This window comes from Ursus americanus, chromosome 10 (genome assembly GCF_024610735.1).
Source record: "Ursus americanus isolate L20-20 chromosome 10, mUrsAme1.1.p, whole genome shotgun sequence".
In the NCBI taxonomy this organism is placed as follows: Eukaryota; Metazoa; Chordata; class Mammalia; order Carnivora; family Ursidae; genus Ursus; species Ursus americanus.
The window spans coordinates 34,268,599-34,293,881 of record NC_142136.1 but is presented as its reverse complement, the minus strand read 5'-3'; the positions used below and the strand labels follow the sequence as shown (position 1 = coordinate 34,293,881).

At 33.7% G+C, this 25,283-nt stretch overlaps 1 protein-coding gene across 2 annotated transcripts in view; it reads right to left on the bottom strand.

Annotated features, from left to right (window-relative positions):
- Positions 1–25,283, bottom strand: part of DACH1 (dachshund family transcription factor 1) — a 412,079-nt gene that overhangs the window by 9,627 nt on the left and 377,169 nt on the right. Inside the window, exon 10 of one of the 2 annotated variants that reach the window (XM_045811060.2) lies at positions 1–25,283. This exon is cut by the window's left edge and continues 3,563 nt beyond it. In XM_045811060.2, coding sequence (XP_045667016.2) covers positions 25,171–25,283 — 113 coding nt within the window. In that variant the 3' untranslated portion in view covers positions 1–25,170. The other variant, XM_045811061.2, reaches the window with a different exon arrangement.

The window sequence follows — 25,283 nt, the reverse complement described above, 5'->3', positions numbered from 1 at the left end:
AAGAAGCTAATTAAAGAAAATATTGTTTCTTCTTTTTTTTATAATTTTATATTTAGAGTAAGAACATTCTGCAACCGCTAAAGCAAAGAGGCAGAGACACAAAGTCTACATTTAACATGAGAAATATTTTAAGAGAGATTGATGTTCAGCACAGGCCCTTTTATAAGAGGATTCTGAGTAAATATCATTTCTTCTCATGAAATGCAGCTAATAACTGTCTAAGTGATTTCCAGAAATTATATTCAAGGTTGTGTTCAAAGATATTTAAAAAGTAAAAACTGGAAAAGTTGCAACGGAGTTTGAGTTTCATGTCACTTAGGGCTGTAGTTACAGAAGCTGATGCCCACAGAGTTGGGCAAAGTGAGAGAGAGGACTAGACCCCGGATGCCTTTTGTGTGCTTTCTGCATAAGCACCTGGTGCTCTTCTAGAGAGTGGGCATGCTGTGTAGACAAGAGCCCTGCAACAAGTGTATTCCATCTGTATAAGCCAAATATACTAGTACAAGCAGTAGGTAATGGGTTACCTAATGGAACAATATGGCTCAGCTTATTGGAAATCAGAGCAGGTAATATCACATTTACTAAAAGGCTAGTATGAAGTAAATCTGTTCTGGTTAACAGTGAAGACAAAAAAGTATCATCAAAAACTGCTTTTATAAATTTTTCAGTTGCCTTCAAAGAGGAAAGTAAATGACAGAACACAGTCTAGTTTAAAACATGTTCTTGGAAGATCATCTAAAGTGAGGATATGCACATTGAAAGGTAACTAAGCTTTAGCCAAAAATGATAAAAGTGAAACTCCCTGTGAAGGGACTTTATATCAGACTTTGGACGCACCCGAATCGAGGAGACACCCAAACTTTGACAGTTGGAGAATTTGAAGCAGGTGGAACTGGACTGTAGGTATTGTGTGGCTAGAAAGGGTCATCACTGGGCAAGCTGGTCTAATCACAACAACCTTCCTAAATGGGACACTAAATAGACAACCAGTAATGAAAGCCGGACTGAAGAATGTTCAGGGAAGGCATTTGAAGATCTGCAGATAGTCGTGGTTAATCTCAGCTGGCGTGGAATTAGTCCACTCCAGCCCTAGGCAAAATACTTTTCCCAAATGGCTAGATCAGCTTAAAATATCTCAGTTCCTCTGAGAAGTGACATTCTTGTTGTCAGTATCTTAAAGAAGAGGCCCTTTGCCTGCATTTTAGGCTCAATGATGATGTTGATGCTCTCTGTGGGCAAAGAGGATTTTACTACCAAAGATTAAGATAATCCTGCTTTATTGGGTACTGAAGATCTTTTATTCTGTAACTCAAGAATCTTTCCCAGTTGGGGTAGAAATCTGGACCCCGTGGTTCTATGAACTGATATCTATTTAGGAACTCCTTGTTCTTAAAACCTTATCTCCATGACCACAACCAAGCAAAACTGATTCAAAAAAATCAACATCATCAACTGTCTACTATTTATCTATGCAACAGGGAACCGGCTATTCTATACTTCATGTTAAGAAATTAGTCCTCTGACAAATGTTTTAATCATGAATAAGCAGTCTATACTCATGGAGACAGAGTTTGGATCCCATACGTCGTATCACTAGAACCTGAGTGTTGTCACAACTACGTGACATAGGATTCAAACGTTTGTCCCCCCAAGTTGCTTTCACTATGCCAACACTTAAAAAGCTTCACTATCCTAGAGACATTAATTAAAGTCTGTCTATAATAAACTTAAGAGCAGATAACATACTATTGGTTTCGTGTATTACCAGTTCCTTGATCATTGCCTGGAATCTGGCAAGTGCTCAATAAAAATATATAGAAGGAGCTATCAAACTAACATCACAAAGTGAGGGGAAGATGGATATTGTGTGCCCCTGAATGTATACCTTCAGAAAAACACAATCTCGTGTGGGTGGTATGCAGGCCTAGAAGATATGACCTGAGCTGAATCATGCGGAAACATCAGATGCAAAATGATGAACACTCTATTAAGACTGTATTCTCCCAAATGTCAACTTTATAAATTTTTTAAAGTCCAAGGAAGAGCTCAAGATCAAGGAGACTAAAGAGAAAGGGCAACTAAATATAACATGTGATACTCATTTGGATTCAGTAATGCTATAAAAATGCTATAAGGGACATGATTGGGTCCAATTACAAAATTAGAATTTCGATGTCAGATTAAATAAGAGTACTTTGACAATGAAATATTTACTGAGCTGATAAATACACAGTGTTTATGTCTAAGAGAACATCCTTGTTTTTAGTAAATGCCCCCTGAAATATGTATGGGTAAATATAGCAGGTGAAGGGCCACGATTTATACAACTTATGCTCAAATGCTTCAGAAAATACTATGCAGATAGTAATAATAGTAGAGCACATGGGAACAAAATATTAATAATAGATGAATCCTGATAAAGGACATATGAAAGTTTTAATCGTTTTTTGAATTTTTCTGTGAGTATGGTTTTCTTTCAAATACAAGTTAAAAATAGAATAATTTGCCTAATGGTATAAAGTTTTCATATTTCACCAATATCAGGTATTTATTAATAACTCATTGAGGATATACACTCTCCACTAGCCACATATACTGTTTCACTGATTACGCGGACAGTGTTCTCATAGTAAATGTTGTCTACTTAACAACAAGGCTTTTGAGAAGCCCTATTCAAGTATTAGATAGTAAGATGATGCCTAGTGATTTTTCTTAACAGAATTCTCCAAAAAGACCAGGTTCAGTTTCATGAAACTTACTGGACTGAGGGTGTGGACATAAGCTGGATTCTGGTCGATTGGTCCATTTTGTTTTGATGGTAAACTTACAATTGTAAAGTTTATGAAGTCTGCTTAACTGTATTACCTGTTAGTTAGTTAGTTAGGACTCTGTATGCTAATGTGCATTTGTTGATATACGGAAAGTACTGTTCTGATGATCTGTGTTTGAAACACAAGTTATCTTTTAAAAGTTTATCAAAAACAAGCAAAAAAGCAGAACACAGACCTCTTTAAAGTTTTGTTTTGTTTCTGTAAACAAAGAAAAATTATATTGCTGGTGGGTCTACTTTGGTAAAGCATGTGTGTGTGCGTGTGTGTGCGCGTGTGCGCGTGTGCGCGCGTGTGCGCGTGTGTGCGCGTGTGTTCTAATTAAGCATTCATTAGTAAGAAGTGGGAAACCATCACAGTGGTTAATGCACCAGCAAGTGAGAATGGGGTGCTCTGTACTCAGGTTACCTTGTCCTGATTGGAAGGTGAGACCTCCCAACTTCAGCAAAGTAAAGCACAGTAAAAATCTCTCATTACTTTCTCCATTCTTCTATTCATTTCTGGAATAAAGAAGACTAAGACACAGGTATGTAAGGAAATAATCATTTGAAGGCATATCTGAACCTGAATGATGAATGGATAAACTATGTATTATGCCTAATTAAAACAGAACATAGAAAAAAGTGATGCCTTATTTGATAAAACAAAATATCGCAGGAAAGGGAAACGGATCTTTTGAACCAAGCATTTGTATTCTTCAGAATTGCAAGAAACAGTCAAAATCCTCAATGAATAAATTGTTTTCAGAATAAACTTATGTGTTATCTCTGGGGGGAAAAAACCAAAGGTGACAATTAGAAGAGCGGCTCTTACAGAGCCTGGTTGTTTGCTTTTAATTTTGGAGGGAAAAAAATCATCTTTCTTTTAAAATATTAGCATTTTCTATTTTTTTCCATTTTCCATTTTTTTTCATTTTCTCTATCATGACTAAATGAGCAATTTTAATAAAGTTATATTTGTTTAGGGAAGTACCTGTAGGGGAATAAAGTTCTAAATCTCTAGAGCTTTATTTAACACATTTATCCAATGCTGACCCTAAATACTGGTCTAGTGCTAAACTCGACAAATGACAAACCCCCATGAAATGGCCTCAAACTTTTAAAATAAATATGATAACTGCTGCAACTAAAGAAATGACACTTTTGTGGAGAATAGCTTTTCTTTATATCTTATCTAATGGAATCCTCAACTGTTGTGTAGACAGTATATGGCTAAGAACAGTAACATGTTATATAAGAATTATTAAATAAGGTAGCCCTCTGTGCACTCAATTTTAAAATTAACCCACAAGGGATCAGCCCAGAGAAGAGTAAAGTTATAATAAGGAGACAGACTAGCAAACAGGCAAGGAAATGTGTTGACAGAATGATCACATCTGAAGAAAGAATACGAGAATCAAGAGGATTTGTCCAGAAAGGTAGCCTAGAGAAATCAGTTAATCTGGCAGATTTTGCAAATGCCCATGAAAGCACCAACCAGGAATGAGATTCCCTTCAGAGACTGATGTGCACATCTGGTCTACCTGTACATATAATCTTGAGTCCATAGAATATTTGATTATATAATACTCCTTGTTCCAATCCCACTCTTGCCAGATAATTTGACGATTTTATTTTCTGCATAGCCACTTTGGTAGGAATCCTCTAAGATAGCCCGTAATGCTCCTCGTCTCCTGATATTCTCATCTTCGTGTGATACCTGTCTCCTTTAAGTGTGGACTGTATCTAAGTCCTTGCTTCTAATGAAGAGAAAGAATATGGCAAAAGTGAAGGAAAATCACTTCCAAGATTAGGGTATAAACAACTGATGTTTATCCTGCTGGCAGACACTCTTCCTGGATCTTTTCATTTGCTTGATCTGCTGAAGCAGGTTGCCATGTACTGAATTGCCCTTTGGAAAGTCCTTGTGGCAAAGAACGGATGGTGGTCTCTGGCCAGTAGCCAACAAGGGAACTGAGGCTCTCACTCCAACACCCTTGAGGACGGGAGGCATGCCAACAGCCACATGAATAAGCTTGGAAGTGAATCCTGCCTCAGTTGAGTCTAGAGATGACTGCAGTCCCTTCTAACACCTAATTGTAGGCTGGGAGAGACCTCAAAGCAGATGACCCAACTAAGCAATTCCCCAATTCTTCACATACAGAAGCTGTGAGATAATGAATATTGTAAACCATGAAGTAATTTGCTGTGCCACAGCGTGTAATTAATACTCCTTCCTTTGTTAGAAAGATGTGCTGGTCAATGCCACACATGTTCTCATGACTTACAGTGTTCTAGTATACTACCTCAGTTTGCTTTCTTCTGAAACAGAAAAAATATTGATGACCTGTCCCTGGGTCATGTGAATTTGCCACGCCAAGTGCCACTTTGTGAGTTCTCTTGGAAGCTTGCCTACACTTCAGAGAAATAGCAAAACCAACCTGTGTGTCTCCCAGTACAATATTTGTCTTACTACATCAAAATAATTTTTTAATCTTTTTTTCTTTTGATTTATTTATTTTAGAGAGAGAAAGAGAGAGAGAGTTCAAGGGGGAGGAGGGGCAGATGGAGAGGGAGACAGACTCTCAAGCAGACCCCCTGCTGAGTGAGGAGCCCTATCCGGGGCTCGATCTCAGGACCCTGAAATCATGACCTGAGCTGAAACCAAGAGTCAGCTGCTCTAATGAGTGAGCCACCCAGGTGCCCCTACATCAAAATAATTTTTTAAAAAAGTCTCTGATTTGCAACTGATGGAATAAAATATTCTAAATCACAGAATATTTTCACAACTTTTGTCTTTTAAAAATAGATATTATATATATAAATATATATTAAATATGTATATCTTCTCTTAAGTGGAAGTAACTTTAACTATACTACCTTAGGGAATTTGATTCTACTGGGAATAAAAAAATAGATTTTCTATAAAGATTGATGATCTTGTTGCATGATACATAGCGGCCTCAGAAATAAAAATGATAATTGTTAATAGTCCAATTCTTATACTGAACTTCTCTCAGAAAATACTGATTACATCAGACACGTGATGCAATGTGACAGAAGTAACCATTCCAGGAAATTGTATAGCTCCATATTGCTGAAGTTATTACTTAACAAATTACCGAAAAAGAAAGAAGGACAAAAAAAAAAAAAATTCTAGATCTCTCTATTAAAAGCACTTAGAAACACACTAGATTGAAGATGCCAGACAATCTTTTTAATATCCCTTCAAACTTTTGATTCAGTAGTGGTGACTGGCTAAGTTCAATTTTGATTAAAACTGGTATCTTGCAATATTTGAAACAGTTGTTTATCATACTGCATGTTTTCCAAAGAAACAGACATAATTCTTTACAAATTGATCAGGAAAATATCAACAAAACCAGCCACAAACAATGACAAATGTAAGCCACTAAATGCTTTCTAAAGTGGAAAACAGTGAAAAAACAAACAAAAAAGACAAAATGTGCTATTACAAAAATATGCAATGCTAATAGATAACTTTGCGTTTTACAAATTGTCTCTGTCTCTAGACACAAAGAATTTCAGGACACATCTGAGCACTCTGAACTTACTTACAGTTTATGTTTAAGTTCCAATTTGTTCTCAGCATATATTAAATTCCATCGGATTGTCAAATTTCTTTAATTCAATTTCAAAAAATAAACACAAAAACTCTACAAATAAACGTTTAAAGTATATTATAATAAATGTGCATATATTTAGGAAGAAAAGATAAATGCTGATATATGTATATTTCATGCCTACTGTGAAATTCTGCCCTGGGTCATGGTAACATAGGCCACTATTTCCATTAAAATTAATAGCTTGTGGCTGTGGTTACTGTCAGTATTTCCTTATTTTCCCATCACTACCAATTGTGACATGAATAAAATTAACTTATGTCACCACGTAGATCATTATATCCCGAATTAAGGTTAGATTTCGAGAAACATTATGAATTTAAGGAGCTCATCGAGGCTTATGTCAAAACCACTTTGTAATAAAATCTCTATTTTCCCAGCAGAGAAACTGTTTACTCTTTTAGGGCGAACTCACAGTTGCACTTAGATAATACCAAATTGCTCAACCACAAATGCCTAATTTTATCATAATATCCTTGATTCATTTCAATTGGACAGACTTCAGTTCAATCTCTTTTTGAGGAAACTTACTTGTATAGCTATAAGAATATTAACTTGTAAGTCTTGATTAATAAATATTGCCTGTTTTCCCATCATGATAGCATTATGGTGTCTGTATGAAGAGCTCACTTTATCAGCCCTGTTTAACAGGTCTGGTTCTTTGGTAGTTCAGTGCTCAGATGAGAATTCTCTCAATGCTTCAACTCTAACCAGACATTTGATCACTTTAGTACCAAATGTCTTATGTATTGAAAAATCTGATGCTTCTAAAGCTTAAAATATGGCGTAGGACTAGTATTATTTTGGTATAACACACTCTTTGTTGTGATAATTCAAAACACTATTACATGAGCATTTTTTATTTACTTACCAAGTCTAAAAGTCTAAAAGTGTAATTTTTACTTTCTCTTCATCAAAATAAGAATGTATTATACTGTTCAAATGATTGCAAACAATATGTATGCATCAGAGGGAAAGCTAACAATGTGAGTAAATTATTGTTGCTTTTTTGTTTATGACTCTATTCAATGCAGTTTGATTACTTGAAAGGACTGATATCCAACATACTGCCATATGAAACAATATCATGAAAAATACATGTCTCTTAATGCAAGAGTTGAATTGACAGTTTGTCATAGGTAAAATCTGCAGAATCAACAAAGATGCAAAATAAATAGGTCAAAATATGAATTATCTAATATACCACTATGTATTTTTAGCATTCTCTATCCTACTTTTATGTATATAATCAAGCACTGTAAATTTTTGGGTCCCAGCTTTATTACACTCACTCTAATGGACAAAATTCAATGCCGAGTAATCCATTCTTTCTAACTGCCATTAAAAAAAAAAAGCGACTTCATGTTTTCTCTATTTTTTTTAAGAAATATTAGGTCATTCATTACAAATAAGGATGGTAGAGAAATGTATCAACTCATAGTCATTTGAACATTCTATGCTTCTTAATGTTGCATTTATTACTCTTATTATAACCTTTTCTTGGAGGAGAGGTGGCTTCTCTAGCCTTTCCGAAGAATGACAATTTTAAGATGAAGCAAAGATATTCTGTATTTCAACATAAGGCTTTAATGGTGCCCAAAGCTGTATCTCTTGTCTGGACCTCACATTCAAGCAGCCTCATACTCAAGCTCCAGCTCCATGTTCACCTGGATGCTTACTCTTTAGCTCTGTCTAAATGCCCCATTGGCCTGGATCTCCTTCACAGACTACCTACTTCAAATTACCAACTGCTGTTCCATATGCCCTATGAGTCGACTTTCTCCTTATACTTCACTGCTCACTCCCACTTATTCTTGCACAATACCAGAACTTGGATTCTCAATACCTCACTTCTGAATTTATTACATTCTTCTTTATTCTCAATCTAGATCAACACTTCCCATGCAATATTCATATTGGATTTAGGATTTAATATAATGATTTCAGATATAAATCAAGGGGACCAGGTATAAAACAAAGGGAAGCAGATAAATACCCCTAAATAGTATTTAGGAATTTGTTTGAAGCCTTACTCAGAAGTAGCCATAATATTTATGTCTCTTCTTTTGAAAAAATTATATAAAATATGTCAATAATACAGCTTCTCAGAGGAATTAGATTTATATATGTAGACTCAATGAATCTTCACCAATCACCCAACTGGAATTAATTGGTTTGTTTGTGTTCTGAAAGTACTTTGTTTACATTTCAGAAGCCCTAGATCAAAGCAGTACTTCATTAAAAGACAATGATCAATTTTAACGGAAGAAAAATCAAATTTTCTAAATTTCAGGTTCAATTTATTAAATTAATTTCAGGCCTCAAATACATGTTCCCAAAGGTGTACTAGTGAGTTCTTATAACCAATAAAACAAAATAATGAGTCCTACTAGAAAAACTTCAAAGTATGACCACCTAAAATGTTTATAGAGTATGTTAGTTTTTAAATATAGAGACAGGTAGGTACATGATTTGGCCATATTTTGATTTGTTGAAAATAATTCCTGATTTCATGTGAAAACTTAATGTATAAATATTTCATATTTTTATATAACTAAAATTTGACTTAATTCCTACCACCCCAAACAATACCTTGACACCCACAGTCTTATCAAAGAGAATTAAAACATATTTTACTAGAATTATTTATGTATCTCTATATCGCATTAGATTATGAATTATTTAGAAAAGATATCATGTGTTTTGCATTTTTTTCTGGCCTCAGCACTTGGTGTATAAGCATTGGTAACATGAATTGGTTACAACAGATAAATTTACCAAGAATTAGTTACAATAGACAGTTTGCCAACGCTCATTCCATGAGATACTACTTTAATTCAATGAAAAGTTTCGAAATCAAATGATTTTAGGAAATGCTAATTTAACTTTTAAATGAAATATATCAACTTTAATGCAGGACTTGTAGAATCTTTAAAATACTAAAAATGAACTTTGAAAATCAAGAAGATATGTATTTTTTAATGACATTCATTTTTCACAGTAGGCATTTTTAAGTTCTGTTCTCCCAAAGCGTTCATGAGATGATTCTCAGAAGAGGACGTTGGTGTCAGTCTGGAAGCCATGTTGGAAGAGCATGTTGATCTATGTTTTTTCCATCCCACACTGCAGTGAAGATTTTATAGCAGCTGCAGTGGTCACAGGGGTTTTAAGAAGAGACATCAGATGAAAAATATTTAACTGAAAGGGATGAGACTAGCAATTCCAGGTTTCATTAAAATTTAAATTTGTGATTTGGGAGCTTCCAAAATTTTCCTTATCTGTGTTCCGTTTTTATTTACTTATTAGCTTAACCATATGAAAATGTGGACCTTGGGGCACCTGGGTGGCTCAGTAGGTTAAGGGTCTGCCTTCGGCTCAGGTCATGATCCTAGGGTCCTGGGACGGAGTCCTACATCAGGCTCCTTGCTCTGCAGGGAGCCTGCTTTTCCCTCCACCTGCCGCTCCCCCTGCTTGTGTGCTTTCTCTGTCAAATAAATAAATAAAATCTTAAAAAAAGAAAAGACAGACAAAGTGGACTTCCAGTTAGTGGTTAAAGAGGGAGAAGACAAAAACCGCATTAAAGAAGAAGCTAAAATTAAAATTCAGCACAAAAATGATTTTAAGGGGCGCCTGGGTGGCTCAGTTGGTTAAGCATCTGCCTTCAGCTAGGTCATAATCCTAGAGCCCCAGGATCTAGCCCAGCTTCAGGCTCCCTGCTCAGCAGGGAGTCTGCTTCTCCCTCTGCCACTCCCTCTGCTCACGTTCTCTCTCTCTCACTCTCTCTCAAATAAATAATGTTTTAAAAAATGATTTTATGGGGTGCCTGGGTGACTCAGTTGTTAAGCATCTGCCTTCGACTCAGGGCATGATCCCAGGGTCCTGGGATCGAGACCCACATCAGGCTCCTGTGCTGGGAGCCTGCTTCTTCCTCTCCCACTCCCCCTGCCTGTGTTCCCTCTCTCGCTGGCTGTCTCTCTCTCTCTGTCAAATAAGTAAATAAAATCTTTAAAAAAAATGATTTTAAAATGTCTAGTTTTATATATTCACATGTTTGTCACATTGCTAACTCATTTTATTCAGAAATCATAAATTCTGCCAAGAGTAAAAAACAATAATCAGGGTCATTATTTTCAGGGTTCCCCAGGTAGCTCAGTTGGTTAAGCCCCTCTTGATTTCAGCTCAGGTCAGGATCTCAGGGTCATAGGATGGAGCCCCATGTTGGGCTCCGCGCTCAGTGGCGAGTCTTCTTGAGGTTCCCTCTCCCTCTGCCCCTCTTCTCTCTCTAAAATAAATTTTAAAATATTTTAAAAAGTCATTATTTTCAAGTCTCAGAATTCTAAACAGTCATTGATCCATTAAATATTGTTGAAATTGCTTATATACTTGCTCCCTAATATTTCATGTTAAAGCACCCTGCAAGTGTTAAAAATATAAAAGCCTATAGCTTTGGAATAATGATAAAATTTCACCTCTTTGTTGGTTATACAATTTAACATTAAGAAAATAATTGGCAATGTTTTTGTATTTCCTGTGTTTTGTACAAACAACTTGCAAAAGAGCCTATTGAGTTGTGATAATTCACAGCCTTTCTATGAGGACTGCTGGATGTAAATAAATGTCTGTGTTCCAATTTTCTCACAAAAGAATAGAACCACATGTTGAAATACTATTCAAACAAGGCAACCAAGAACTGCATTTGAGATCAAAATGGGTAATTACCCGCCAACTAAATATTTAAACATTAACTGAGAAATCAATTCATATGTGACTTAACAAAAACAAAAACACAAAAATTTAGCTATACTGAAACTTAAGCATATAAACATTCTAAAAATATTGACCTAATTTTGGTATGTTTCTTTATAATCACTCAAGCATTAATTTTCATCACATTTTTACTCTGCAGATAAATGCTATCAGTATTTTTGGAATTAGCGGAGACTTGTGAATGTGAAATTATGAGATGAGAGAATAAACTAAGCTAAGTACAATTGCCAGCTTTGTATCAAAATGAGATTTGCTCTCTTGTTAACACGATAGCTCATATTCTTCAGTGTCCTGACCCTTCTTTAGGAAGGATGGTCTGTGCGGGTTTGAGCCATAGTTTGCTGATGCCTTGACAAGGGTATCTTTTTGAAGCCAGTGAGGTTTCTGCCTAATTTGAACTCAAATCAGTTCAGCACAATGGGCTCACTGCTCTCATTTGCTCTATTAGTAGGTATAATAAGGAGTAGTAAGTCACTAGTTAAATTTTGCCTGCATATAAAAATCTTACTGTAAGACTACAATAAAATATCTATAAATAGTGGGATAATATGATATGGAGAAATAGTTTAGAGCCATATTTTGATTTTGCTGCTGGTAACCCTTGGAAGGTTAGCACAAATATATCACAAATCTCAGTAAGGTCCCCTGGGAAAAATAAGAATTATAAGAAATTTATTCCAAAAGATAGACCATAAGCATATGAGTGCCATGCCATTAATGTTTTTCTTTTTATCTACCATATTTACTTCACTCTTTTCACTCACCGAGCTATAGTATATAATTCATCAACCTTTACATTAAAGTATCTTTTGCAATTTCTTGAAATACTTCTCATTCTAATCATTTAAGAAGTATAATTAGAATTTACAAAGTAAGTTATTGGGCATTTTTAATCCTTTTCAATAACCATATCAAGTGCCCAACACAATGGGATTAATCTGAACTGCAAAAATCTGAAGAAAGATGTGGGCAACTGGGTCTCAAAATTCTGTCTCAAAAGTATGTCTGAAATCAAAGCAGTTAGGGGAAGTCACTGCACTCATTCTAAAAAGCTTGGAGAACTGTTCTCTATACTGGTGACTTAATTGCTATTTTCAATTTGGTTTGTGTTGACATGATCTGACATTATATGACTTATTTGGATAGAGAGAGAACTTTTCTCTGTCTTACTATTATCAAAGACTGTAAATAAACATTTGTTATTCAGGCTTCCACAGTATTTTTAAAAATCTGTACTTTTACATAAAAGTACATATTTTTTAGTTCCCTTAGCAACAACAACAACAACAACAAAAAATGGTAGTACTGAGTTTATGGTCCCACATGGGCTGGAACCCAGAACCATCTATTGGACTTAACAGAGAAATGTACTTTCCGTGCCTGTTGTCTTACATCTAATCTTCTTTTCTCATTTGCAAAATTCTTCTCCATTCCCAACACTTTAACTAGAGATAAGGCCTCACTGTGACATTCCATATAACATTGCTGGAGAATTTATAAAAAGAAGTCTAAGGACTACGGTAACTTGAAACAAAATAGAACTATATTATTCAGTAAAATCAATTAAGAAAAAATAAAGACATTGAAATAACTATAAGTATATATAATTTTATCATGAAAATCAAATAATTAGCTCTTAATCTGTTAAAATGGGAATTTTGTAAATTAATATAAAATCATAGTATGGAATCAAAGTTAAACACAGCAAACCTGATTATGTATGGGAATAATTTATGGTCTAAAATCTCCCCATCCAGTGCTCTTCCTCCCAGGGAGAAATAAATAAAGAATGAGAGTCAGATCCAATAATTTGTAGCCATCATTCATGGTTTTATAGGTGTAATTAGTAAGCTTAAGTGGAGATTTACTATCTCTCGAGTATGATTATATCTGAATTAGAAGAGTCTGCAGTTACTCCATACTATATGAAAATACAAACCATATTAAGAGAAATTTGCCAAATATAATAAAAAAATTAAGAAGCTCTAACACTTCCATCTTAAATGAGTCAAGAATAACTAGTTTATCTTTCATTTAATTTGCAAAGAGATAAATAATCATACAGAATATGTGGCTGCAAATAAATCTCCTCAAACCATATTATTTAAATTGACATAAACATTGAAATTCACACTCTGTCATGAATTTTTTAAATGCCCTGGAAAATCTGGTAAATATAATTTGCATTTTCCAGCTGAAAACATGCTAAAAGGAAAAGTATGCATCACATATGGGAAAAAAATATTGGCTTAAAATAATTTTTTTAAGATCCAAAACATGTTAAATTTTTACCAAAATTCATTTTTACCAAAAATGAATACTATTGCAAGTATTATTATATTGTTTGTGCATAATTATAAAAATAGTAAAGTCTTTTTAGCATTTCGTCTCTACCAAGCACGATTCTAAGTCCTTTACACATATTAATTCATTTAATCCCATAACAATTCCGTGAGGTGGATATTGTGATCGTTATCTGTGTTTTACAGATTAGGAACTCCAAAAATCAAAAAGTTTAATTTACACACTCTGTGTTATACAGATAATAAACATAATGTGTTGATTTGAACCCAGGCAGTCCAAATCCAGAATCCATGTATCCGTAATGGAGCACGGACACATGCATCGTATGTGTGTGTTATGTCCCTACTCACAAAGAGTTAAATGCCTTTGACGTTTTAATGGAATAAAAAGATCAGTAAAAGAACGGGTCTTAGCAGGTAAAGTGAGTTACTGGGGTCACAACATTACTAAATGGTAGTTTTGACAGTAGATTATGGTTCTCATTCTACCACTCCTAGAATTAAGTCATCTTAGTGATAAACATTAATCCTTTAGGAATCAGTTATTTATTAAATAAATTATCATTGTTAGGGAAAAATCCGTATTGGCATTTATTTTGTAACTGATTAACAATTATTTTGTCACCTGATAGATTTAATTTTTCCTTTTATGTTAGGGAAAATTTCATGAGAAACTGCAAATCCTTTGGATGGTTGCAGGGCGAAGAAATGTCCATGGCCTAATGAAATGCCTTTTTCTTCCCTAAAGATGATCCTAGAGGAAACCAAAGTCAATTTAATTGATTTTATCTCATTACTAAACTTTACATGGAAAGGACTATATATTTGCATTTCGAATCTTAATCCTTATAAATTTATGCCACCCTCATTATCTGGCTTAATATTTAGCCACTCATAGCCTCTTCATAAATTATCACGAGATAAAAAGATTGATGTCACATAGGAGCAAGGCATTTGGAATCAAAAGGACTCAGAGGTCTCGAGCTCACAGTTTGATTCCGAGCAATCTGCTTTATATTCCCGTGCCTCAGTCTTCTCAAACATAAAATGGGCTTGAGGTGAAGATAAACAAAAATGATGTATGTGAAAAAGCGGTGCAAACTTCAAATTGCTTTAGAAAATGTTAACTGATGTTCTTCTTTGGAATGTTCTGTATCACTGTTGCATCAAAAAGAACGAATACCATTAACGAATCATCCATTTCCCTCCCTTTCCGTCCATTTAACTTCTGTGCTCTCTCTCCACACTCTTCCCTAGCCTTCGCGGATATGTACTATTTGGCACTTGATGAAATTTTGAATTTCATCCCTTCCAAGGCACGTCTCTTGGTCTTCACTATGACCTCAGTTTGTGAGAAGAGAAGCCCATGCTGCAAATCTCTAGCAGTCCAATTTAGAATGAAGTTGGAACTGTAAAGCTCCTGCCAGGAAATATTGTCAGTCAATCTAGGAGTTGTTAATAACAACAAGTGGATTTTAATGGACTAATTTCTTTGAACCAGTTAAAATATTTTCAACCAATGAACCATTTCCCAAACAATTAAACATACTGATTTTTCTCATATATACCCTCTAGTTGCCCACTGTTTCGGCCATAAAAATAATATTACCATTGAAAGAAACGATCAGGCCTTTGCAAATCTTACTTTTAAAACCAAATAGCTATATTCATTTATTCATTTACCAAATGCTTTGCCACCTTTGAGAAAGTGAAATTAGACTTCCTTTTTTTTAAAGTGTTGCTCTTGTTAAAATGATACTGAATGTTAAATAATGTGTTTGTTTTTCAGCTGTTGTAAGTCTAAAGAGATTTTTTGAATACTTCAATTATAAAAACATTTAAAACATACAAACTTGTGCAATTTTTATTTTAATGAAGATGAGAAGTTCATTAAAGAAGATAAATATTTCATTAGATGTTAAATAAAACAAAGAGATTTTTTGGCTTCTCTCAGCACAAAATTCCTTTGAAAGATTAATTAATACATGCAAATTATGCAAATTAGACCCATGCAAATATTTTATGAAGACAATTAAGGGAACCATTAATTACTGCTTTTTTTGCTTCAGTGAGATTCATTCATTTAATTTTAATTTCACTTTAACTGTTTTGATGTATAATCTTGCAGCTAAGAACTTTATCTTTCCTGGCGGGTCACTTAAACTTATAAATTTCATCAAGTGAGTGCACAGAAATCTGTAAAGATATTCTCTAGACTATGTTTAGTATCAAGAGAAATTTCTGACACAATGCACTCCCAGAAACAGGGAAACTGGAAGGGAATGTGAGCTCATTCTTGGACAAGGTTCAACTGCTGGAAAAGCAATTAATTTGCTTTGGCTGTGCTAATATAGGGGAATTAGAAAGTGTGACACAAGACAAATAGAAATAATTAGTTCTCCAAAATGATGTTCTCATTAATATGGTTCGAACAGTCGAAATAAAAAACATTATTGTGGCATGTCTGCATTCTGTCCCTAACCATGGGAGGTGGAATAATGCACCATAAGCATTTTTACATTTATAGTCTAAGTGATGATATCTTATTTTTTTAAAGAAGAATTTATAGCAAAAGGTGTTATATCTCTTGAATGTCTAAACATATACATGGTATCAAAATTGATGACATACTTTCCATCACCAGGTGTTTATGAAGCAATTTTTTATTTTGCCCATACAAATCCTGTAATTTAGTGAATAGACTTTAAAGCGGGGGGTACTTCTTCCGTAATTTAAATATTTTCAGATAACTTTTATAACTCCTGGAGTATAAATAACATTTTTCAGAAAATAAAAATCTATTTATGTTCCATTTCAAAGAAATTACTGCGCATATTTATTAAAGGTTCTCTTGGATGGCAAGGCTACTTTCACTGTCTAAAAGTGGATACAAAAAGAGGAAGCAGGCTATGTGAACATAAACCACTAGAGTTAGTTCTAATCTATATTTCAAAATGGTAACCTTCTTCAGCTTGGGTAGATATTACATACAGTTTTTATTATAACAATCATCAGTGAGCTAGTTAATTGGATATAATGGTCGTCAAGTTTTTCTTTTGACAGTAAAAAGACTCAGAGCAAAAACTTATTTTAAATAGATTTTTCTTAAAACCAAAGATGAGAATATACTATCTAAATATAGAAATTAATGGAATGTATTGATCACAATGAAAAATGAATTTCTTCAACTGTTTGGTATTCATAATAATAAAAAGTACCATTAATAAAAATATATATAATATTAAAATGACAGAGGCTTATTTTTCTACCTGTCTTCTAACATTTCTCTCACCACTCACTATTAGCACAGAACTATGAAAAGTTATAAGCGGACACACATTATCATTGACATTTGTTGAGCTTTTTAATGGTTTTTTTTAAACCTCACAGATCTTAAAATTAAATTTTCTTTCTTACAAAGGTAATCTCATTTCATTCATCCTGAAATTCCTAAATTCCTTAAATTTCTATTGCCTACTTACGCTGTCCACACAGATGTATGTTACGCCTTCTAAATTAGGATCATCTGTGAATTTCATTGATACACTCTGTTTAACCACTGTTCCATATCACTAATTATGATGTTAAATCAAAATGGATCTAGCATTGATCTTTTAGGCCCCCTGCTAATACCTTTCCCAATTTCCATTTATCACTGCTCTTTGATTATGGTCTTCAGACAGTATTCAAGCCAAGCCACAAACACAGTCATGAAAAAGCCAATTTAATTCAGTCGTATCTATGCTAACAAAACATTGTATTTTCTATAAATAATTGGTCTGTTTCAATATTTGATCGTAATTTAGTTGTACAACGTCCTTTTTACCCTCTAAATCTCCAATTCTAATTATCCCCGATATTCCCTATATCCTCTGAATTGTCATAGAATCTACCACCTATTATATTGCATTTACTAAGGAAAAATGATGTCAACTATATTACAAACCAAGCCCAATCATTTTGCCTTAATTTAATCTGCATAATATTTGGGCAATGGAGTAAGACTTGAAATGACAGGACAAAACCTCGTGTTCTGTCATAGCTCAACACAAACATAATAATGAGAATCATGCTTTTTCCCCGTAAGAACCAAGAGTTTAGAAAGTTAGGTCTACGGAAATAATACATTGAAAATAATTTTTTGTAACTAATAATTATAATGAACTATACCTTATTACTATTTTCAGCAACTTCATACTTAACTGCCCGCTATGTCTCATTTCATATATAATTAGTTTAAATTATGTAAGAAGCCATTTCCAACAAAAACCTATAAAAGGCCTTTAGCATTTGGTGTTTAAACATAGCCACTGATGTTCAAAAACAAGATTTCCTTTATCATGTATTTCTTAAAAGAATAAAAATGCTTATACTGAAATTATAAGAGAACATTATTCTAAAATTTTATAAAATATCCCAATTCATGAGTAGCTCTGAGACTTTCTATTTAATAATAATAACTCTGTCTAGTTAAATGAGTAGTTAACAATGACCTATGATAACTATGGAACAATAGCCTGTTTATTGGTTACAGCCTGCAATCAATATCATCTTTTGTTCAACTTAATCAATGCTGTCTCGAATTGATTAGCTGCATTGAAATGCTGCCAAATCCCAGAAACCAGAGCTAAGAGACTAGAAGTAAATTTATTATTGTTTTGTTTTGTTTGTAGTAATATAATTCTAATATTTATTTATTTTTTTAAGATCAAGAAAAAGAGTTTCAGGTGATCCTGATGGTAATTATATTATTTATAAGTGACTCAACAATAATCAATATACAGTGCAAGCAGTCTGGAAAACAGTTCTGATCAACTTTCTCTTTTTTCCCTCTTTTCTTTCTTTCTTTTCACGAAACCCCCCTCCCTCTTTTAAGCTAAATAAAAACATCTTCAAATATGAAAAGTTAGGTTCCAATAACAAAAACATTCTTATAAATTTCTACAAACACTTTACTAGGGGATGAAATCAACATGATATTATAAAGACCAATTTTCTGAAAAAAGAAAAGTTAATTATATATCAGAGTAATAATAGCTTCAGTGTTTATCAGTTGCTAGGCACTGTAAATATGTTAACTCATAATAATAAAATGTAATATTAACAGCTAAAACTTAACTGTATGCATACTATTGTCCAGTACATGTTGAGTGTCTTACATGAATTATTTAACAATCCTCTGAGGTTAAGCAACTACTAAAGGAAAAAAAAAAAAAGAAAGAAAGTGGAGCAGAGATTTGAATCTAGACCTGACTCCTAGCTTTCTTAATTGTTAGTTCTGTAGCTGTGCCTAAAGAACCCCCTCTTCTATATTAAACCTAAGGATGTTTTTTTAAGTATTAAAAATAGAAATGTGAATAAGACAATTACATGAACTTAAATTTAAACAATACTTTCAAAAAGATTTTAGAAGTGGTAAGTTTAAGTAAGTTTCAATTTAGGGCCATTACAGGGTAAAAGTCTTGGAATATCATTCAGTAACTCTGTTCAAACACATACTACAAAAGAAACGAAGAGGTTCTCCAAATGTCTTGTATTAAGTCACAATTAGATTTGTGTCTGATTTTAAATGTATCTTAAGCTCATTACATGCTAAGTGGTAGGGATGTGGATAAATCTTTTATCTTTATGATGAATTTCTTAGTATCTTTTATTGCTACTTTTTTTTCTTCACTAAAGAGTGAGTTTTCCCCAGTGTGTCTTGGAAGTGTCTATAAACATGGTATAGGCACCATGATGGATTAAAAAGTAAAAAGCTGGAAAGGAAACCTTTTTTTCCAATTGCATATCATTATCTAGTACCTGTCAGTAGACTGTTTTGAACTTCTTAAGTCTTTAACAGATGCTAACTATTCAAATCAGGTGACAGGGATGGAAGTAGTTATTCCAGAAGAGATAGAAGTAAGTCTAGATGGCAAGGCCTGGAAGATAGAGCAAGGACTTTAGAGTCATAAATATGGAATTAAATGTCTGTGACCCCACTAACTCATAGTGCAAATGTGAGAATATTAATTAGCCACTCTGAACTTTAGTTATCTCACCTTTAAATTAGAATATATAGGAAAGGCTCAAAAAATAACAGTTTCCAATTCACCTCACTATTTTAATAAACAAATAATTCCGCTTACCATATAATATCCCTAAGTCTAAATGAAAGAAAGTGTGTTACTGTGAAATTCAAGGAGTGCTAGAACATTTGATTTAATAAAAAAATTTGATAAAGATATAAATTCCACTCATAAGAATGATATGCATGATGATGCTTTTGAAATGTAAGTTAATAAACAAATAATAATAGTAATCACATATTTTAAAAGAGCAAGAAAAGCACATTTTAACAATCGCAATCTAAAAATAATGAGGAAGAAAATAAGGGAATGTGAAAAGTAACTGAACTTAATTATATTCCCAACTCTGATTAACTCATGATATAACCTTTAAAAAGTCATGTGCCCTCCCTAAGTCTCACTTTACTTGCTTGCAAAATGAAGAGATTTAATTGATCTTTAAAGTCCTTTCCTAGTGCTAAGTCAATAATATCATAAAAGTGTGCTTGGCATATCATCAGTTCTCAAAAAACATTTGTTAAAAAAGAAACAATTTTTTAAATTCAGCATGAGTCTTCAAATATCTAAGAAGCAGAAAGGAGATATTTTTTAATTGGAAAAAAAAAGATTGTTAATGTGAAGGCAAGTCTTTTATGTCCTTTTATTGGAAGAATATTTGATTTTCTATGATCTAGGATCAGTCAAAAAAATAAAAAGCCAAACAGTTTTGATTATGGCCATTGGATATAAATAAAAGAGATGTACTTTCAAGTGAAATCAAGATTTTGCGAGCATAACTAGCAGATATTCTAAGATGTCAGAGGAACTATGGTCCACATTTCCATTGATTTTACCAATTCTTTTTTGGTTTAAAAAGACAGTTTTCTTAAAAAAAGCCAAAGCTACTATTTTGAAAGTGAAATTTCCAAACTCTTCAGAAATTGATAAAAGACATAGATAAAACAGCACTAATCCTTGATTGTCCTATGTTATAGTTCGTGTCTATATATTGATAACCTAAATAATTTATAGAAAAGATTTAATCATTTAAAATTAAAAGAAATCAGAAAAGAAGCATAAGGTTAATATATATTAAACAAAAGATGAAAGTATTATTTAAGAAATGTGACTATGGCATGTTAAATTACACATAAATTTAAAAAGGAAAAAGTGAGTATAAGGAATATTCACAGAATCCAAATCTTACGTCCAGTGTGCAAACAAAAAAGTAATATTATGCACACATACAAGAAGCATAGACACATATTGTTAATTCAGCAATCAGATATGAAAATTAATTCTGCCAGAATATGTAATTCTGACTTTCCAAGGTAGAATTATATTATCCTTCACTTCTTTTCATCAGTCTCTCCAACCAATGTCTGAGAAAGGTCAGAACAATGAGGACCCTTGGCATTCACAAAATCAAACAGGTCCTAAGTCATCAACAGTTGATACATTCTTTCACGATATATCAAACATTCAGCACTGTAAATGTGGCACAAACATTTGACACATTCGTATTTATGTATCAAACATACAGGCAGTAGGGGTACAGTGGTGACCAAAATAGACATAGTTCACACTGTACTCAGCTGCCTTCCAGAGAGAGGAAGAAGACACTGAACAAGGAACAAATGTGCAGCAGGTTATTGCAGAGAAGTGAAAGGTATGGTAACTTCCTTGAAGAGGTAGAATTAGACCTGGGGGGCAGGGAGGTGGTGCAGGGTGGGGGTGGAGTCTGGGAAGCATTCCTAGAAGCAGTTAACTTCTAAAATGAGATTTCAAGGTTGGGTAAGTAAAGGCAAGGAGGAAGGAACTATGTCCCTGATAGGTGGAGAAAGATGTGGGGCTTTCAGAAAATCAAAAAGAGATGAGAGGATTCCAGGACGAGGGGAAGGAGCTGTAACAACTGGGTGTGGAGGATGAGGGAGGGAAATGTGTGCTCTGCTCTTCCTCAGTATAAATTAAGGAGGATGCTGGACTGACAGATGAGGGTTCCATAAGGAAGGAACACTGGATAAAGACAGGTCTGTAGCGGATGCGTGATCCTTTTGGTTTTGTGCACTGGATCTTGAGGCTTCTGTGAGACAGCCAAATAAAAGTTGGATATTACCTGGACCTCGTAAGAAATGTCTGAATAGGCTGGAGAGATATATGCTTTTTAATTGTCAAAACATATCAGTTAAATAAACCAGAAGTGGGTACCATTGCCCAGGGAAAGAGATTAAAAATAAAGTAGAATGAAGCTTAAGAAAGCCATCGTATTGTAGATTTGGCTGTGTATAGTGTGGGATGTGCATTTATACGTGTGGGGGCAGAAAGAGTTTTGGAGGATATTTATTAACTAGTCCAAAAAAGTGTCCAATGAGTATTTATATGAACTCAGTCTACTCTGCATATTCAGAAGATCTTACGAAAGCTTTAAAGTAAGATAAAGTTTTCCAATACAAATCATGCCATATAAATCTGCAAGACTCAAGGCACGAGAGTTAATCACCATATAATTCAGCTCCTGAAAACAAGTTGTTTTTTTAATTTTTTGATGTTTATTCTCTATCCATAATATCAACACCAAACTCATGAATTTTGAGTTAGCTACTAGAAATAACAACAATGAAGAATTTATCCCTGTGTAGGATGAGCTGATTTACTTTACTTATCACAAGTAAGTAAATTATTTAGGGCCTCTTTGCTCAGGAATATTTTCTATACTGCTGTCTGGTTCCCTCCTCCCCTCCTCTATAGTTTTACAGAAATGGTGGTACTAAATGCCAATGAGGCAACGCTTAGTCTAACTAACCTGAGATGCTTATTTGGGGGTAATTACCTGGCACTTGTGCAGTATTTAAGTGCCCAGATGCTAGGTGACTAACTCTTGGGCCAAGCATGGCATTTATTTATTGCCAGAATATTAAAAATAAATAAATACATGACAAGCATACAGAAATGTGGGTTTCCTTTGTCTTTCCTAATTAAGTTGTGTTTATTTTGGAACAGAGAATAATTTTACTTATGGGTTGGACCAGGAGTAAGAACGGATACAAAGAGTATCATAACACCTGGGCTTGGGGATACCAAGACAGAGAAAGCGAAGGGAGGAAGAGGCTATGTTTGCGTCGTTCTTATACTGTGAAGAAGCAGGTGCTCATGGGTCCCCAAATGCATGACACAGACCATTTCACAAATTAGCAATGAGTTCTGGTTCTTTCTTCTTTGCCTTTCCCATTGTTGTGCTTCAACTCAGAATTTAACTAACTAGTTTTTTATCTTTGATTTCTTCTGTTTACAGTTAATTTTGTTCTGTTGGCTTCTAAATGTATTCATTTAGTCTAAGGTTTGAAAGAAAAGGTTCAAAGGGCTAAATGAGCTTATTTAGTGGGGTCAGAGTAGCAAAAGATGATCTCTTGGGTCTGCCTGGTATTTTAAGTTTTGGGTGGTCCAACTCCTGGTAAAAATACCTTTTTAGCAACTAAAACATAAAAATACAGATTCATCCACAATGTTTTTTATTACATTTGAGAAAAAAATCATCTTATCTACTTAAAACCACAAATATGAGCTAGGGGTTCTATTGAAAGCTGTGCATTTTGAACAACATAACAAAATCATTAAATTTGAGTATAAGTATACAAAAAGTAGAGTATTACTGATTGTTCACATTAGAATTAAGGAACACATTTTTAATTGACTGGCTGAATGAATGAATTCAATGATTAAGATTTTATATTACAACTAAAGCAAAGCATTAAATAACTCCATAATCATTTATATTTGGCTTTAAATCACTATGTATAACTGTTCTTCAAATGTTTTATTGCCTTAATTATAAAGTTGTTTGGGTGGGTTTTCTTTGTTACCCAACTGAGAGCATTTTGGATAGCAAAAGGAAGGCAATTTATGATTTAAAATTTTACTTGGAATAAGCAAATCACAATAGAAAATAGGAGTTGTCAAAACTTCCACCTTATACAGCAAGACTTTATGCATATTAAAGTGCATATTTGAATATATGTAAATTTTACAAGTTTAAATTAAAATAACTATAGCCATATTGATGACCAAAATTTTACTGATAGCAAATTCCTGGCATAAACATTATGTCAACTATGCAAAGTGTTTAATCATTGCCTAGTCACTTCTTAACATTGACAACAAATCTATTAATACGCAGGAATATATTGTCTATAATTTTTTTTTGATTGATCTGACAATCTTGAGGATTCTATAGATATCAGATAATCTATATAGCACATCTACCTGGAGACTCATGTGCTTTCTCAGACCCCATTTGTCCACAAGCTAAGTTTAATGCATGAGTGGTCCGTGCACACACAAATCAGGGCTGATATTTATATTGATCTGATTGAAGTTATCATCCCTGATAAGGAGGACTGGCTTTGCTATTACTAATTTGCTAACACCTGTATGCAATTTTTAAAAGAGACACAACAGAAATCTTACGATTTTATTAAGATTATACACACGCACACACGCACACAAACAGAATTTTGCTGATATCCATAATGCTCTAAAAAAAAAAGAAGTCTTTTCTACATCAACAATTGCATTAATCCTGTATATACAAGGAGATATCTCATAATAACATATGGTTTGAGCCTCAGGATTTAAAAAATAATTATCATGGTTTTAGTTAAATAAATATAGGCAAAAACATTCTTCAGGAATGTTCCTGCAAGTTTCTGATTTTTACTTATTGCATATCTGATACTTTACAAAAGTATATTTCCTTTACACTAAACCAAAGATGACACTTTCGGAGGTGATTAAGTAGCACAATTAATGTCAAACAATATCCCCAAAATGATTGAGCTTAAAATGCAAAATAAAAGCAATTGGGAGGATTATAGCAGTTAATCATTTTAGGCTTCCCTTTGAAGAACCATCTTCATTTAAAATAGAAAACAAATGCTCTTTTTACTGTTTAGTATTCATGTTGTTAGACTGAGTTTATTGCCTAGAATAGATGTTAGACTATAAATGTTACCTTCAGATTTTGTTCTTTCCTAATAGCATGGTCTTGGCAATATACATATTTAGCTCTTCTGAGTGTTTAATACAACTCCCTTTAGTATTCTATATATGATTTTGCTCAGCAGATTTGTGTTATTAAAATGTATATAATGGCATAGAGAACATTCAGAAAATCCACAGAGGACTAAACAATCTTATTTATTGTTAACATTCAACCAGTCTGTTTTGCATGTACCTTGCAGTATCTGTCACAAAAATGAGAAGGAGAAATTTTCAAATTTAAGAACTACCTATTTGATTAACCTGTGCTTTTATTTAGATGGTATAGAACTTATAAACACTTCCCGTGTGAGACTGGGCTTCAAGCATTCAATAAAGCACATTTACTGTGTCCAAGATTAAATCATACATTGTTTAAAATTAATTATTCCTTTTTAATTGCATTGTATAAACAGAAATGACCTGTTAATTTAAAGAAAATCTATCAGCACAAAATGAATTCACTCATATAAACAAGCAAGATGAACTTGACCTTGTTTGAACTTGTTTTGATGTGGCCCAGATGGTAGGCTACATGCTTGAATAGCAGGCTAAAGCTGAGGAAAAACTCATATAGCAAGATCTAGATTTATAGCCTTTTGCAAATTCCTACCTTGTATTGTCCTTTCAGCATCTGTTCGGCTGCCGCTGCGGTCAGCTTCTATCTCTGGGGTCAGAGAGT